The sequence below is a fragment of the Maylandia zebra genome, linkage group LG14 (assembly GCF_041146795.1).
Source record: "Maylandia zebra isolate NMK-2024a linkage group LG14, Mzebra_GT3a, whole genome shotgun sequence".
In the NCBI taxonomy this organism is placed as follows: Eukaryota; Metazoa; Chordata; class Actinopteri; order Cichliformes; family Cichlidae; genus Maylandia; species Maylandia zebra.
The window spans coordinates 26,253,773-26,268,807 of NC_135180.1; the positions used below are offsets into that span (position 1 = coordinate 26,253,773).

At 37.3% G+C, this 15,035-nt stretch overlaps 1 protein-coding gene and 1 pseudogene across 1 annotated transcript; one reads left to right on the top strand and one right to left on the bottom strand.

Annotated features, from left to right (window-relative positions):
* Window positions 1-2,015: 2,015 nt before the first annotated feature.
* Window positions 2,016-5,401, bottom strand: LOC112435936 (extracellular calcium-sensing receptor-like). The gene is made up of 8 exons (XM_024805038.2): window positions 5,358-5,401; window positions 4,922-5,216; window positions 4,537-4,826; window positions 4,148-4,443; window positions 3,622-3,827; window positions 3,262-3,483; window positions 3,057-3,180; window positions 2,016-2,914 (listed from the first exon to the last, which is right to left on the bottom strand). Exons 1-8 carry the CDS (start codon window positions 5,384-5,386, stop codon window positions 2,016-2,018), a joined length of 2,361 nt encoding a protein of 786 aa, XP_024660806.2. The 5' UTR covers window positions 5,387-5,401.
* Window positions 5,402-7,917: 2,516 nt separating this feature from the next.
* Window positions 7,918-13,814, top strand: LOC101475349 (extracellular calcium-sensing receptor-like; annotated as a pseudogene).
* The last annotated feature ends 1,221 nt before the right edge of the window (window positions 13,815-15,035 follow it).

Here is a 15,035-nt window from a genome sequence, read left to right on the forward strand (position 1 = left end):
CTTGCTCTAATACTATGTATATTTTTATGCCATGCACAGTTGGTGGGACACACCTACAATTTTATTTTACATGTACAATGACAATAATATGCAATTCTATTGTTTTCTGTATTTAGTTCTTTGTTCAATACAATACACATTAATGTTATTTGATTAAAGTAATGATTGCAAAGCATAGTCTCAAGCCAAAAAAAAAAAAGAACTCTACGCTTTATGAACCTCCAGATGGGCTATAATTGCCAATCTGTTCTTCTATTATTATTATTTTTTTAATTTAAGAGAAAAATCTGTTTTAGTACACCTGGCTTGATGTTTTAATTGTTCCATTTACCTTATAATGTTTTTTTAATTTTTGTTTTTTGTTTCTTTTATGTTCTTGCTGGTATTTCACCATGATTACCAGCTGCATATTTGAAGGAAATTAATGAAACTGAAATATTGTTACCAACTGCTGTTAATTAAATCCTATAATTTGGGATTTTGTTCCTGTTCATAATGAATGAAAATGTTGCTTCGGCAACTTTTCAGAACAACAGTTTTTGAACAACAGTTGAAAACTTTTATAACTAGACTTTTTGAAATGTACTTTTTAAATTAATGTTTTCTCTGAGTGAGCAAATTGTAATTGTGGGGTTTGTGAATGTGGACCATTGTCGCAGCAGACATTATGTTGTATTCCTCGACATCATTACTAAACAGTTTTTTTTTTTTGGCACAGCAGGTGTATTTTTCTGCTTGGGAGATGACAGTGATGCTGTGTCCTTGCTTAAGAACATTTAAGTGTCTACATGTCAACGTAGCATCCGCATTAATAATAAGACTCAGTGTTTCTTAGTGCTTCCCACTGCATCATAACTAAATGATTAAATTGGTGCGAGATATGTGTATAGATGACAGAGCTCACTCAGTTCACTTTAAACTTAAATTTGCAGTCTTGGACCTCATGTTTGATTCAAATGGAAATGTTAGATTCCATTGTACGAAACAACTGAAAAATAAATCAGAATTATATTGTTATTGTGTTATTGTGAAATGTGACTTTACATTTATTTCAATATTCACTATTACTACCCCTACTCTGATTACTCTGAATTACGTATTCATAAATTGACACATACAAACAATAATTTAAAAAATGTATAATAACTTCACAGAAAAAGTTTTCTAAATAACAAAGAAGAAGAACTCGGTTATGTGCTTTGAAGGTGTGGAATTCCTCTTTTTTAGTTTTATTGTGAGGTAAACAAGACAAACAGGTCCAGTAAGGACAGGTGAACAGACAAAAAAGACAAGCAAGTTGTGCAAAAACATTATTAAGGTGAGTCCAGTATCTGTTTACTATGTACAGTCCAGTTTGTGTGTTGGTTGAAATGGTAAATGAAATAATTTCATGTAGTAATGCAAACTACATAAACTATATAAAGAAATAAAAATGCTCTCAAATGCAATAATGCCCATAATGATAATAATAACGATAACAATAATAACAACAATAATAATAATGATAATAATATGAAATAACAGTTATAGTAGTGTCATTACAAAGTATAGGTAGCAAAAATAAATTAAAAAATAAATCAATCATTATGTAAATACAGAGATAAGAGATTTTATTAAATTATGACTTTCCTTTTAACCACTTGAAACGGTTGGGTCTAGAGCAAGTCACCAAAAGTGCTGAGGGTGCAGTGCAGATGCCCAGTTCACTCCCCAATCACCCACCAACACAGAGAGACTCATTTAAACCAAATCGGTCAGCACTGACATGATATAATATAATAATAATATGGATAGCAGTAATAATAGCAAACAATAATGAAAGTATTGATGATGAATACCATGTGAGAGACCCTGTTAAGAGAAAATACCAGAAGTTTGTATGTCTGTGTAGGTGCATATGTGTAGTCAGGCAGTTGTCTATTATGTGTAGCCAGTATCCAGAAATTGATTTACAATTATATGCAATTTTGACTTTGAATTGTAACATTAACAATTTCTAAACCACTAAATTATGATTAATTTTTGCTCAGTACATGTTTCTTGGTGTTCTTCTCGGGCTTAAACAATATGATAAAACATTTTGGAGCAAATATACACATTATTAGTCCAAAGCTGGAGGCCAGAATGGCAAAAATCTCCACAACCACAGTGAACTTTCCAGGAGAGCTGACATATGCTGGGATAAAGGTGATCCACACTGCACAGAATATCAGCATGCTGAAGGTGATAAGCTTGGCTTCATTGAAATTATCAGGTAACTTGCGGGCTAAAACAGCTAAAACAAAGCAAAAGGCAGCAAGTAGGCCTATGTAACCAAGCACAGCCCAGAAGCCAACAGCAGAGCCTAATGCACATTCCAGGATGATTTTCTCCTTGTATGCGGTTAGATTTTTTATTGGGAATGGAGGGCTAAGTACCAACCAAATAGTACATATTAAAACTTGAATAAAGGTGAAAGACATAACAGTCATTCTTTGTTGTGGAGGACCAAACCATTTCATCACATTACTACCTGGAAGTCTGGCTTTAAAAGCCATTAAAACCACTATAGTTTTCCCAAGTACACAGGAGATACAGAGTACAAAGGTTATGCCAAATGCAGTGTGGCGCAGCATGCAGGACCACTCAGATGGCGCTCCAATGAAAGTTATTGAACATAAGAAACACAGAGTCAGTGAGATGAGCAGCAGGAAGCTCAGCTCAGAGTTGTTGGCTCGGACAATTGGAGATGTCCTGTGACGTAAGAATATAGCAGTTGTGATAATAGTCAGACAAGCACCAAGAACTGAGAATGTAGCCAGGATGATTCCTAGGATGTCTTGAAAAGAAAGAAACTCTATGGGTTTAGGAATACAAGTGTCTCTCTTTGCATTAGGCTGGAATTCCATGTGGCAGGGTAAACAATCAGCAGAATCTGAATGGGAGAAAAAAAGGAGTTAAGGTGCTTCTTGTAATTTTGGCTTTATAGATTACAAATTTATTCTTGTAATGTATTCGATGTTGCAGATTTGCATCATAAAAACATTTTACATGCACAGACAAGCATTTTACTTTACCTGTAGTATTACTAATCTCTCCCTCAGGACATGCGGTACAGTCATAGCAGCAAATGGGTTTTCCTTTTTGCAGCACTTTACGAGTTCCTGGAGGACAACTCCCACTGCACACTGACACTGGCACCTGTGTAATATAAAAAGGCAGCGTAACATATGTAAATGTTTGCTATAAAACTGAAAAGATTACATTAATTTGACTTTTTACTTTCGTGCTGCCCTCCATCCAGATGATGTTTTTGTTAATCTGGAACTCCTGGCCCTCTGGCAGTGATGCATCATACAGCCCTACAGTCACTATGTCAGTTATGCCAGCCATAGTTTTCTGCCAGTTAACCAACTCATAAATAGCCACAGGATCCCCATTAGTATCGAATGACACATCATATCCATTTCGGGAAAAATTTACTTTCTTCAGCTCAGTTAGAATCTGTAAGGATGAATTGAGACATAAAGGGAGTGGAAAGAAAAAACAAAACAATATTTGAACAACTAAAAGTAATGTTTCACTTAACGTTTCTTAGAGACAGTGAAACATGTTGGCAATGACTGATTCGTTTTTACTGACCTGCTTGGACTGTAATTTGGTTAGTTTGTCACACTGAGCTGTGACATTTCTTCCCTGACATAATGCATTATGAATGGCATGTGCAATTGCATACACAGCCTTGTACACCATGTTACTAATTCTAAGCTGAGATGTATCAGTGTACGGGGTTTGGAGAGTCTTTATATCTTCAGTTCCATTACATACTTTCTTTCCTGCAGAATTACCTAAAAATAAAAAAGGCACCAAAATGACAGACAATTGAATTCATCCATTTAACATCATATCTTTTGAACATATCACTCAACAAACAAAGAGTCACGTTTGAGAAAAGGGGCCACAGTAATAGTGTTGGCTGACTGCCTAAACTTGACCTAAAGGTTAAACATATAGATTATGATTTGTTGCAGTAACGGACCTTTTTGATTATGTTGGATTTGAAATTGCTTAAATTACAAAAAAGAACATGTCTGGCCTTTTTAAGACCAGACATTTTACAAGAAACTCTAACAACCAAGAAAAACAAAAAACGAAAAATGTTTCTCACTTTCTTTTATTGTGCAGTTGAAGGAATCCTCCCAGAACTCAGTAAGCAATGGTGATACAGCCACTTGAGCAAAAGAGAGATTCAACAGGAAGTTTCTGAAACCTGGGATTACAGATTTCTGAATTCCAAATCCAATGGTCCCAGCGAGAAAACTGTACTTCCTTAATCCCGGGTTGGTCACCCATGACTCACTGCCTATCCATTGTCGAGGTGGGAAAGGCTCACGTGATAACTCCTCAAACAGGATCTTCATGTCTCCTGAAGATGCAAATGCCACAACAACTACAGCCTTTGACCTTTAGAGACAAAATAATTTTTTTGACTGTCTCATAACATCATGAAAGATTACATTAAATAAATGAAACTAAATTCCCACGTCATATAGAAACCTGCGGATAACATCTGCTACTTTCTGAATCCTGCTATGTGGGTGGGTCCGATAGAAGGACAAAGAGTATTCCACACAGATCCCCTCTCTCTGTGCTGCTTCTAGAAAAGATGCTATGCCGTTATTTCCATAATCCGAATCTGACCGAACAGCACCTATCCAAGTCCAGTCAAAGTGTTTTATCAACTTGGCTAGAGCAGCAGCTTGAAACTGGTCACTGGGGATTGTTCTGAAAAAACTTGGGTACTGCTGCTTGTTAGACAAGCATGTACATGTGGCAGAGGGGCTCACCTAAAACAAAAGAAGACAAGGTAATCCTATAAGAACTGCAGATGTGCATGCATATTTTAAACACCTAGTTTGAAAAAAAAAATTAAAGTATTTACTTGAGGAATGTTAAAGGGACTGATGATCCGTGACATGCTGATGGATGGCGTAGACCCAGACTCACCAACAACAGCCATCACCATACCTGACTGGGAGCAGTTTTTGCCAGTGTGAAACACAAGGTCCAAGCTATTCAAAAACTGAAATGCCAAATGCACTGTCATGGAAACTGATGCACATGAGTCATAGATCTGATACCCAAGCCTGATTCCGGGCAGCAGCTCTGTATTGTTGTTAATCTCTTCTATGGCAAAGACCATTGCATGTGACAACTGCAGCTCATCGGCATTTATGCTGCAGACAGACAGTCACTTCACTGTTAAAATTGTAGGCTACATAGATTTTGTTAAGATGAAATTTCATACAGATAACACACAGCAAGAAAGATTACCATTACAATACATGCAACATGTTCATAATTTTTTCCATACTGACCTCCCTTTGCATCTTACTGGCTCAGGCATGATGGTATAATCATGGCTCACTGTTTGCGTGTAGGAGTGAAGAGAGAAAGCACCCCCAATAATGAAGTCCCCATCCATTGAGAATGCAGGTAGATGAATGCTACCCTGCAACTTACATTTCACAGAAGAAGCTTCAGTACCAGCCCAAGCACCTGTAAAGCTACTCCTTTGATTCAGACTATCCAGAGACACACCCAAGGCAAAAACTGAGTTCAGCTGAAACAAACACAGAGCAGATACCAGACCAATTAAAAGAACTGAGACTGCCATCTCTCCCTGATGCCAGGTATGTGTGTAAGTGGTATTTATATAGGGTTTTAGAGAACGGGCTCTGCTCTACGCCTTCAAGAGGACATGATCTTACGCAGTGGTCTTTGATTAAAAGTCTGAAAGGTCATTCATTACTCTAAACAGGAGAGTATATTACAAATAGCCTTGACAGATACTATGAGTTTAGCTGGATTCATTTAGCTAAAAAAACAAAACAAAACAAAACTTTGTCCCCGATAAGGCTTGGAGATATCCTAAAGTTATCTTATCATTCAGTATTTCTTCATTTGATGTTTAATACATTTAGCTCAGTTTATGTGTTGAGAGTTCTAAGTTGGCATGTTTGCAGTCATGTAACTGTACAATATTTCCACACAGAGTCTTTGGCAAATTAATGCTGGAAATTTACTAAGAAATATTAAAAGAAGCTATAATTGTAAAGTCTCACTCTGCTACTACCACCTAGTGGACAACATGATTAAATAAAATATGAGCAATTCATCTTTTACTGTCAACTGAAGACATTTGAAATATAGCCTAATCACAAAAACACATCTTAAAATACTAACAACTTAAAAAAAGAGGCTAATACTAATATATACACCAAAAATGAAAAACATAACCATGACTGTTTCTATTATATTCTCTGCTGTTTTTCCTCTTCTGGTTAAAAAGACCTTTTCTCTTCAGTGTCAGCCAGTACTTGCTCAGATAGAATTGCTCTTACTTTATCTGGAATCACAATCACAATTTAAGGTGCTCTGATCAGCGTTGTTGTTGCTATACAAAAAAAGTAAAGTAAAAACATGGAAGCAAACATCAGCAAGAATGGGTGACTGAACTGGAGATTTAGGTTCCACGGGCATGTATAATGGCCAGTACTCCTTAGATTTCTCTGAGTGGTCACTGACTTCGGAGCCAGCTGTACAGAATAAGCTTAACATACAATCAACAAGATACATGTCTACGCATGAGTCTTGGTCTCCATAGTGTTAACAGTACTAAAGATAAAACTGTAGACAAGTAAGTAAAGAAACTTGATTTATTTACATTGCCAATTTTCTTTTATGTTTTTGATAATGTTTTTATAAGCAGTAGTTTTTCTGTGAAAAAGAATAGAATAAAATAGAATGGAACAGCACTTTGTGTCACTGTACATATACACAGCGAAATTATGGAAGCTGCACACCAACTGTGCAGGAATGAAATATAAATAGTAATACAGTAAGAAACAAATAGATAATGGTAATAAGAACCAAAGCTATTTAAACCGCGTTTTCTCAACGATATTAATAGCTCCACAGTTTGTTGCAATCCACTTGCCATTTGTGTCAGTCAAAAATTGCGAGGTAGACGTACTGAGCCCCCGATACGCTGTGAGGTGGTTCGTTGCAAGCTGAGTGACGCGTTAGCCAATGTGCTAGCAGCAGGCCCGACTAATGTATGCATCGCGTCAATGTGATATTTTAAGCTGAAGAAGAAAATTCCTTCTTCCACAATGTGCATACGACTTTATGTCAGTCAACTGTTCAGTCTTGTTATTTTTTTAATACTCAAATTTCCCATCAAGAGGGCCAATGTGCATTTATCATCACTGCCAGACCTACTGCCCATTTGCACATGTGCGAATGTAACTCTTGGACAAACTGCCTGAAATGCGTTGACAGAAACGTTTTAGGGATTTTGAGTCATTCTGCGCTCCAGATGCATTAATTGCATTATTTATTTATTTATTTTTAATTATCACTGATTAATCTTTGTTAACGTGTTAATTTTGACAGCACTTTTATGGCCTTTATTGTTTTTTGTTTTTGTTTTTTTACAAAAATAGTAACTTTGTCTTCTCTACAAAAATGCCGCAGGGGCAGCAGCAAAAAATATATTAAGTTAGTAATGCCGAATTTATTGATTCTACTACTTGCTTTACTACTCTACTTTACTTGCACTAAATCTTGCATAGTCTGGAAGTTGTCCAGAAGTTGACATTGTCATTAGGGTATTCTTTATCTAATGAGCTAATATGTACCTAGAAAGTGGATGCCCTGTCATAAAATATGCATGTAGGTGGTGCTATACTACAATGAAAAAGAAACCAGAGGAGATATAAAATGAGGTAAGCATTAATTAAGATAAGAAAAGTGGTGTAAAGAGAAAGAGTCATTATGGGGCCATTTTTTGACACACTGAAGTTCTTATATTTCTATGTGATCATGATTTACTTCTCATCCCACTTTTTCATCTCAGAGTCTCTTTTCTCAACCTGCAAGTTAAGGAGACAGTTTTATCTTAATGGGATGCACAAACCTGGAGATGTGATTTTGGGGGGGGCTGTTTGAAGTTCACTACACCTCTGTTTTCCCTGAGCTAACGTTTACCTCAGAGCCAAACATGTTGAGTTGCCAAGGGTAAGTACTATATTCATGCATTAAATGCACCAATTCATGAAAGCAAACACTGGTGCAGATTTTTATACTTTTGTTAATTTTCAATATTGAGTTTTTGGGGTTTTTTGTTTTGTTTTTTACAAGGTTTGACCCTCCTGGATTCAGGCATGCCATGACAATGGCCTTTGCTATTGATGAAATCAACAAAAACGCCAATCTGCTACCTAATGTGACTCTTGGATACAGTCTTTATGACAACTGTGCCACACTTGTAATTGGATTCAGTGCTGCATTATCATTAGTCAGTGGTCGGGAGGAAAAGTTTCTGCTTCACGAGAACTGTTTGGGGACCCCTCCAGTTGTAGGGATCGTGGGTGATTCCTTCTCAACATTTTCTATTGCAACCTCTGATGTAATAGGTTTATTTAAAATGCCAATTGTAAGTTTCCTGTCCTGTATTTTACATGTGCTTTTGGCATGCTGTATTAAAGTTAATGTTTCTCACTAGGGTGAGAAATGACAAAATGAAAAAATAGGAAATATACATTGTATATTAGTTCCAGCTTCTCAGCATCAATCTGTTTTGATTTCAATTGTGTTTTTTGATAGGTGAGCTATTTTGCAACATGCTCTTGTCTAAGTGACCGTCATAAGTTTCCGTCTTTCTTTAGAACCATTCCAAGTGATGCCTTTCAGGTAAAACTTTCTTCTACAAAGAGCAAATGTATTTTACAGCAAGTGAATTGATGTAAGTTACCCCGAACTAAACAACGCAGTTTTTTTTTCAATTTTTCATTTTTTTCTGGATTACGTATTGTGCAAATTGATTAGAAAGAAAAACTGTGATTATGTAATTTTATTGTTTGCACTGAAATATAATTCAAGCCTAAACTAAGAATTTCACTGGTCTTTATGTAGGTTCATGCAATGATTCGAATTCTAAAACACTTTGGGTGGACGTGGGCTGGTCTGCTGGTAAGTGATGATGATTATGGAGTCCATGTAGCGAGATCATTTCGACAAGCGTTGGCTCAGTCTGGTGGAAGTTGTCTTGCCTACTCAGAAATTTTGCCCTGGGGTGAAAACTCAGCTGAACTAAGGAGGATTGTTGAGGTGATGAAGAAGTCCACAGCACGTGTGGTAATTGTCTTTGCACATCAAATCCACATGATTCAACTAATGGAGGAGGTATATCTAAATCAAATTGTATTCATCAGCCGCCTCTTGCTTAGTAATTAGAGATGTAAATTATATTACAGACATTATATTCATGCAAATGAATTGCATGCTGTGTGGTCAAATATTTATGGATGCTGGAGGTATTTCCATTCTTTGTTGTGATCAGTGATGGGGTCATTAGTCAAAAAAAGTAATTTATTACATATATTTTCCAGCTCACTTTTCTTAAAGTAATGTAGTATGCTACTTAATTACTCTCAGGAGAAAGAAATTCGTTATACTACTTGCTACATTACTTTTGCGTTTCTCTGTTTTTTCTCTGTTTCATAATTAGCATTTTAGGCTACAGCCCCACACACCAGCACAACTCCTTATCCAAATTAGGACACACATATAATCTTTCTCCTTGTATTTCGGGTAGGAAAACAAAGCCCACAACACAAAGCAAAGATGAAAACAGCACAAAGAGACTTCAAAGTCATTGCCACAGAGATTCTACTTTAGAAACATGAACAGATAGAATAGGAGGCTACAGCCTGCTCGTGACTGGTTTTGTTACCTTTTGAAGTTCAAGGTCTGTTTGCTGAGCTGGGGTCATCATTCCCTCAGTTTTAACATCATGCTTGATTCTTGGCTAGTTTAGCATTAGCATGCTATCTTTGCAGATGCTTGTAAAGATCTGAAGTTGTGTTAGCAGGATGAGGCAGTTGTTTTTGCTCAGGTTGAAGTTTGCACTTTACCGTCATGCTCATGTCCTTTTGGACAAAAAAATAAAAGTAATGTCCATAGTGGATATGAAAATTACTTTCATCAAACTGTGCCACTATCTTCCTCCTCTGTCACATGAACCAAAATCAGCTGGTTGTAGCACATGTGCAAAAAAGAACCAATAAGCATAATGCATAGCAAGTAAACCAACATTTCCTACCACTACTGAGATCTCAATTTCCATCCCTGTATGTAATGATTTCAAGATTTGTAATGATTCAATCCTAGACTATGTACAGATTCTTTTTGTTCCTTATATTTCTAAATAGGTGATAAAGCAGAATGTAACAGGGCTGCAGTGGATGGCTAGTGAAGCCTGGACAACAGCAGCTGTACTCCAAACAACCCGACACATGCCATATCTGAGTGGCACTCTGGGCATTGCCATTCGTCGAGGAGAAATACCAGGGCTCAGGGATTTTCTAATGAAAATGCATCCTGACATTTATGACAGAAATAACAATGGAAATAGCATGGTAAGATTGTAACTTTAAAATACACTTGTACTCACAAAATTAAAAAAAAAATGAAAATATCTTTTTTAAGACTGTTTGAAATATTTTTCAGGTAAGACAGTTTTGGGAATACACCTTTCAGTGTAGATTTTCTCCACCTCCATCAGGTTGGTTACAAGGTGGGGGAGCACTCTGCACTGGACAAGAAGAACTAGCAAATATGGAGACTGAGTTTTTGGATGTTTCTAACCTCAGGCCTGAGTATAATATTTACAAGGCGGTGTATGCTCTTGCATATGCCCTTGATGACATGCTACGCTGTGCACCTGGGAGGGGGCCTTTCAGTGGGAACAGCTGTGCTACTTTGCAAAAATTAGAGCCATGGCAGGTGTGGTATTGGTTAACACACTAACATTTATTTTTATTGTTGTAAAATTCAGCTCTTACACTCAAGTGAAAAAGAATGTTTAAATGGGACGTTATACAGTACTGTGAAAAACTAAGTACACTCTTTCAATTCGATTCAGTTCAGTTTCATCTATATAGCGCCAAATCACAACAACAGTTGCATCAGGGCCCTTTATATTATAAGGTAGACCCTACAATAATACATACAGAATAAAACCCAACAATCAGACCCCATATGAGCAAGCACTTTGGTGACAGTGGGAAGGAAAAACTCCCTTTTAATAGGAAGAAACCTCAGGCAGAACCAGGCTCAGCAAGGGGCGGCCATCTGCTGCAACCGGTTGGGGAGAGAGAAGGAAGACAGGACAAAAGACATGGTGTGGAAGAGAGCCAGAGATTAATAACAAGTATGATTCAATGCAGAAAGGTCTACTAACACATAGTGAGTGAGAAATGTGACTGAAGAAAAAACACTCATTGCATTATGGTAATCCCCCACCAGCCTAGACCAATTGCAGCATAACTACAGGAGGATTCGGGTTCACCTGATCCATCCCTCTATATGCTTTAGCAAAAAGGACAGTTTTAAGCCTAATTTTAAAAGTAGAGATTGTGTGCCCTCTCTCTTTTGATTCAATAGCTTGGAGAACCACCTTTAGTAGCATTAACTTGGAGCAATCAATTTCTGTATGATTTATCAATGTCTCACATTTTTGCAGAAGACTGGCTCTTTTTTTAACAACATTGCTTTAGTTATTTTGATTTTGTAGGTATGTTTATGTACAGCACTTCGTCCATTGCAACACTTTAGTTTTCTTCAAATTGTACTGTCACAAACTTACACATTTAACATGATAATTTAATCTTGTAGAATCTGTAATGTAGATCTTGGGTTTTTGGAAATTCTGTAAGCAGTGCATAGTCTGACTTTCAGGCAACCTTGCTGGGACGCACTCTCCTGGGAAGAATTTGGCATTGTGTTAACACACGTGAATGCTCTAGAACACCAAACTCCTGAATCTTCTGTTTATATAGAGGTGGTCACACTTGCTGATGATCAGTTAATAAAGTACATGTGAGTAGCAATACCTTTCTGCTACTTACCCTTTTAATTCCTATGGAAATAGTAAGAGTGTTCCTGTGAACTTCTTTTTCACGTGAGTAATTGGTGTTAAAGACAGATTTTGGAAACACAAGATTTTATTAACATTGTCATTAGAACATAGTTATTTTACATGTGTGAGATGAGCAAATTTATTTGCAAAATAAAAATGAATAACTGCACATTTGACTAGACATTGTGGTGACTAAAGATTGTTAATTTCAGTAAATTGAAATAAAAAACAATGTTGCAAATTCTGTTATTCCACAAGTTGCAATGCCAAACTAAACTATCCTTAGTTGCTGTAATAAAATCAGTTGAGAATTAAGAATGATCAGTTGAGTCTATAATCAAGTCTCCTTTTCACGTCCCTTTCAATGGTAATCTCTTGATCTTATTTTTTTTAGTTGATGCATTATTTGGAAAAAGTTCACTTCACTACTCCATTTGGAGATGAAGTGTCATTTGATGAAAATGGTGATGCCTTGCCAATATATGATATCATGAATTGGCAATGGCTACCTGATGGAAGTACGAAGGTTCAGAATGTGGGCGTGGTTAAGAAGACAGCCTTGAAAGGTGAAGAACTCAGACTTGATGAAGACAAAATCTTCTGGAACTCTGACTCTAAACAGGTTACTTCTGTTTAATGTTGTTTTTAAATAGTTCTGTGTGACACAGTACAATACAATAATGTTGTGTACAATATATGTGGTATAACTAACCTTGCAGCCAGTGCAGTCAGTGTGCAGTGTAAGCTGTCCCCCAGGTACTCGCATGGCTAGAAAAAATGGGCAACCTGCGTGCTGTTTCGACTGTGTGCGTTGTTCTGAAAGAAAGTTCAGCAATGAAACAGGTTAGTATCATAAAATGTTTCTGATATAAGCAGTTGGTTCACTAGGGTGAATGCTGAAAATACAAAAAAATGTATCTTCCACTTTACACTAGATTCTTTGGAGTGCACCAGTTGTCCCGAAGACTTCTGGTCAAGCCCTCAACGTGATCGCTGTGTTCCTAAGAAAACAGAGTTCCTCTCCTACCATGAACCTCTGGGTATTTGCTTGACAACTGCTTCATTGTTGGGTACATTTATCTGTGCTGTGGTCTTGGGGATCTTCACTCATTATCGCAGCACACCTATCGTCCGTGCCAACAATTCAGAATTGAGCTTCCTGCTTTTAGTATCACTGAAACTATGCTTCCTGTGTTCACTGTTATTCATCGGACGACCAAGGCTATGGACATGTCAACTGAGACATGCAGCATTTGGGATCAGCTTTGTGCTTTGTGTCTCATGCATCCTGGTGAAAACAATGGTTGTTGTGGCAGTGTTTAAAGCCTCAAAGCCAGGAGGGGGAACCAATCTTAAGTGGTTTGGTTCTGTACAGCAGAGAGGGACAGTATTAGTTCTTACTTCAATCCAAGCAGCTATATGTACTGCTTGGCTGATATCCTCCTCACCAGTTCCTTATAAAAACACTCAGTACTACAATGACAAAATAGTTTTTGAGTGTGTGGTTGGGTCTACAATTGGCTTTGCAGTGCTACTGGGTTACATTGGTGTACTGGCTATCCTTAGCTTTCTGCTAGCATTTCTAGCCAGGAATCTTCCAGACAACTTCAACGAGGCCAAACTCATCACTTTCAGCATGCTGATCTTCTGTGCCGTGTGGGTGGCCTTTGTTCCTGCTTATGTCAACTCTCCAGGTAAATATGCAGATGCAGTAGAGGTATTTGCCATTTTGGCCTCAAGCTTTGGCCTATTGGTGGCACTGTTTGGACCAAAATGTTACATAATTCTGCTGAAACCAGAGCGAAACACAAAAAAGGAAATAATTGGTCGTGGCACGGCAAAGTCATAAGGTATCAGTTTTCAGCAGTCTTAACTAAAATGAATAAACTATTTTAAGTGCATATGTATTAGCATTACTGTTGCTTTGTATTTGCATTCTTGCTTTTTTTTTTTAACCATAGTATATACTGGATTGCTTCCTCCCTGAAGAAGAACCAGTATATTGAAATGTTGGCTTTGTAGAAGTGTTTCAAGAATTAAATTATTACATTAATGATTAAATGACTGTAATTGTTGTTGTACTTGTTATTCTTTGTATTACTATTATTTATTATTATTTGCCTGATTGCATTTGTGAGGGTTTGAAATATATGAAAAAAATAATAATTTGTCTATGCTGATTTTCTTTCTAAGGAAAAAAACATGTATGAATGTACTATTGCTGTGTGATTTATTACTATTACTGAAGGCTACTTACCATACCAATACCAACTAGATTTTTAAATCTTAATATAAAATGAATAACAGTAGGGTGGACATTACGTAAGGCTGCACTTTTTGCAGCGATCTCGTATAGAAAACTATTCCGTGCGTATAAAACAGGTCCGCGGCTCCGAACCGTAATAAAGGGACCTCTGGCTTTTTTTTTATTTTTTTTATTTTATTTTCACTTACTGAATACGGGACAGACTTGACTGGGGGAAAGAAGGGGAGAAAGAAAGAGGGAAAGAGAAACAGCTGAGAAGAGGGACGGGGGAGAAGGGCAAAAGACAAAAACCAACAGAATGGGCAGAAAAAAAAAATGCATATATCAATCACCTGGATCACCTGCTGAGAAAGAAAAAAGAAAACAAGCAGAAGAGAACAAGAGTAATAGAATAAACAACATCACAATGATATATGGGAATATGACAGTAAATACTAAATATTAAACATTATTGTGCAGCACATAAGATCAACAGAACACAGTGTGCTTTGAGGTAGGAGCCAAAAAGGGTGTAGTTTGTGGGTGTGATCACCCGTGTGTACACCTGTGAGCATGGACGCGCTTGTTTTTTTTAAAAGGTTCCTTCATGTAATGATCTGCTAGAGGGTGTGGGGGGGCCACAGCCCCGTCCTCCAGGGCATGAAGCAGGTATGGAGGAGATCAAAACTCCAGACATCCAGAGGCCCCCAGAACACAAGAGACCAAGGAAGACCAACAGAGGGGCAGCCGCGCCACTGTCCCAGAAAGAGCTGAGGAGAGTCCCAAATGAGGGCTCACTCAGCAGCCGCGGAGCAGAAGCCAGGG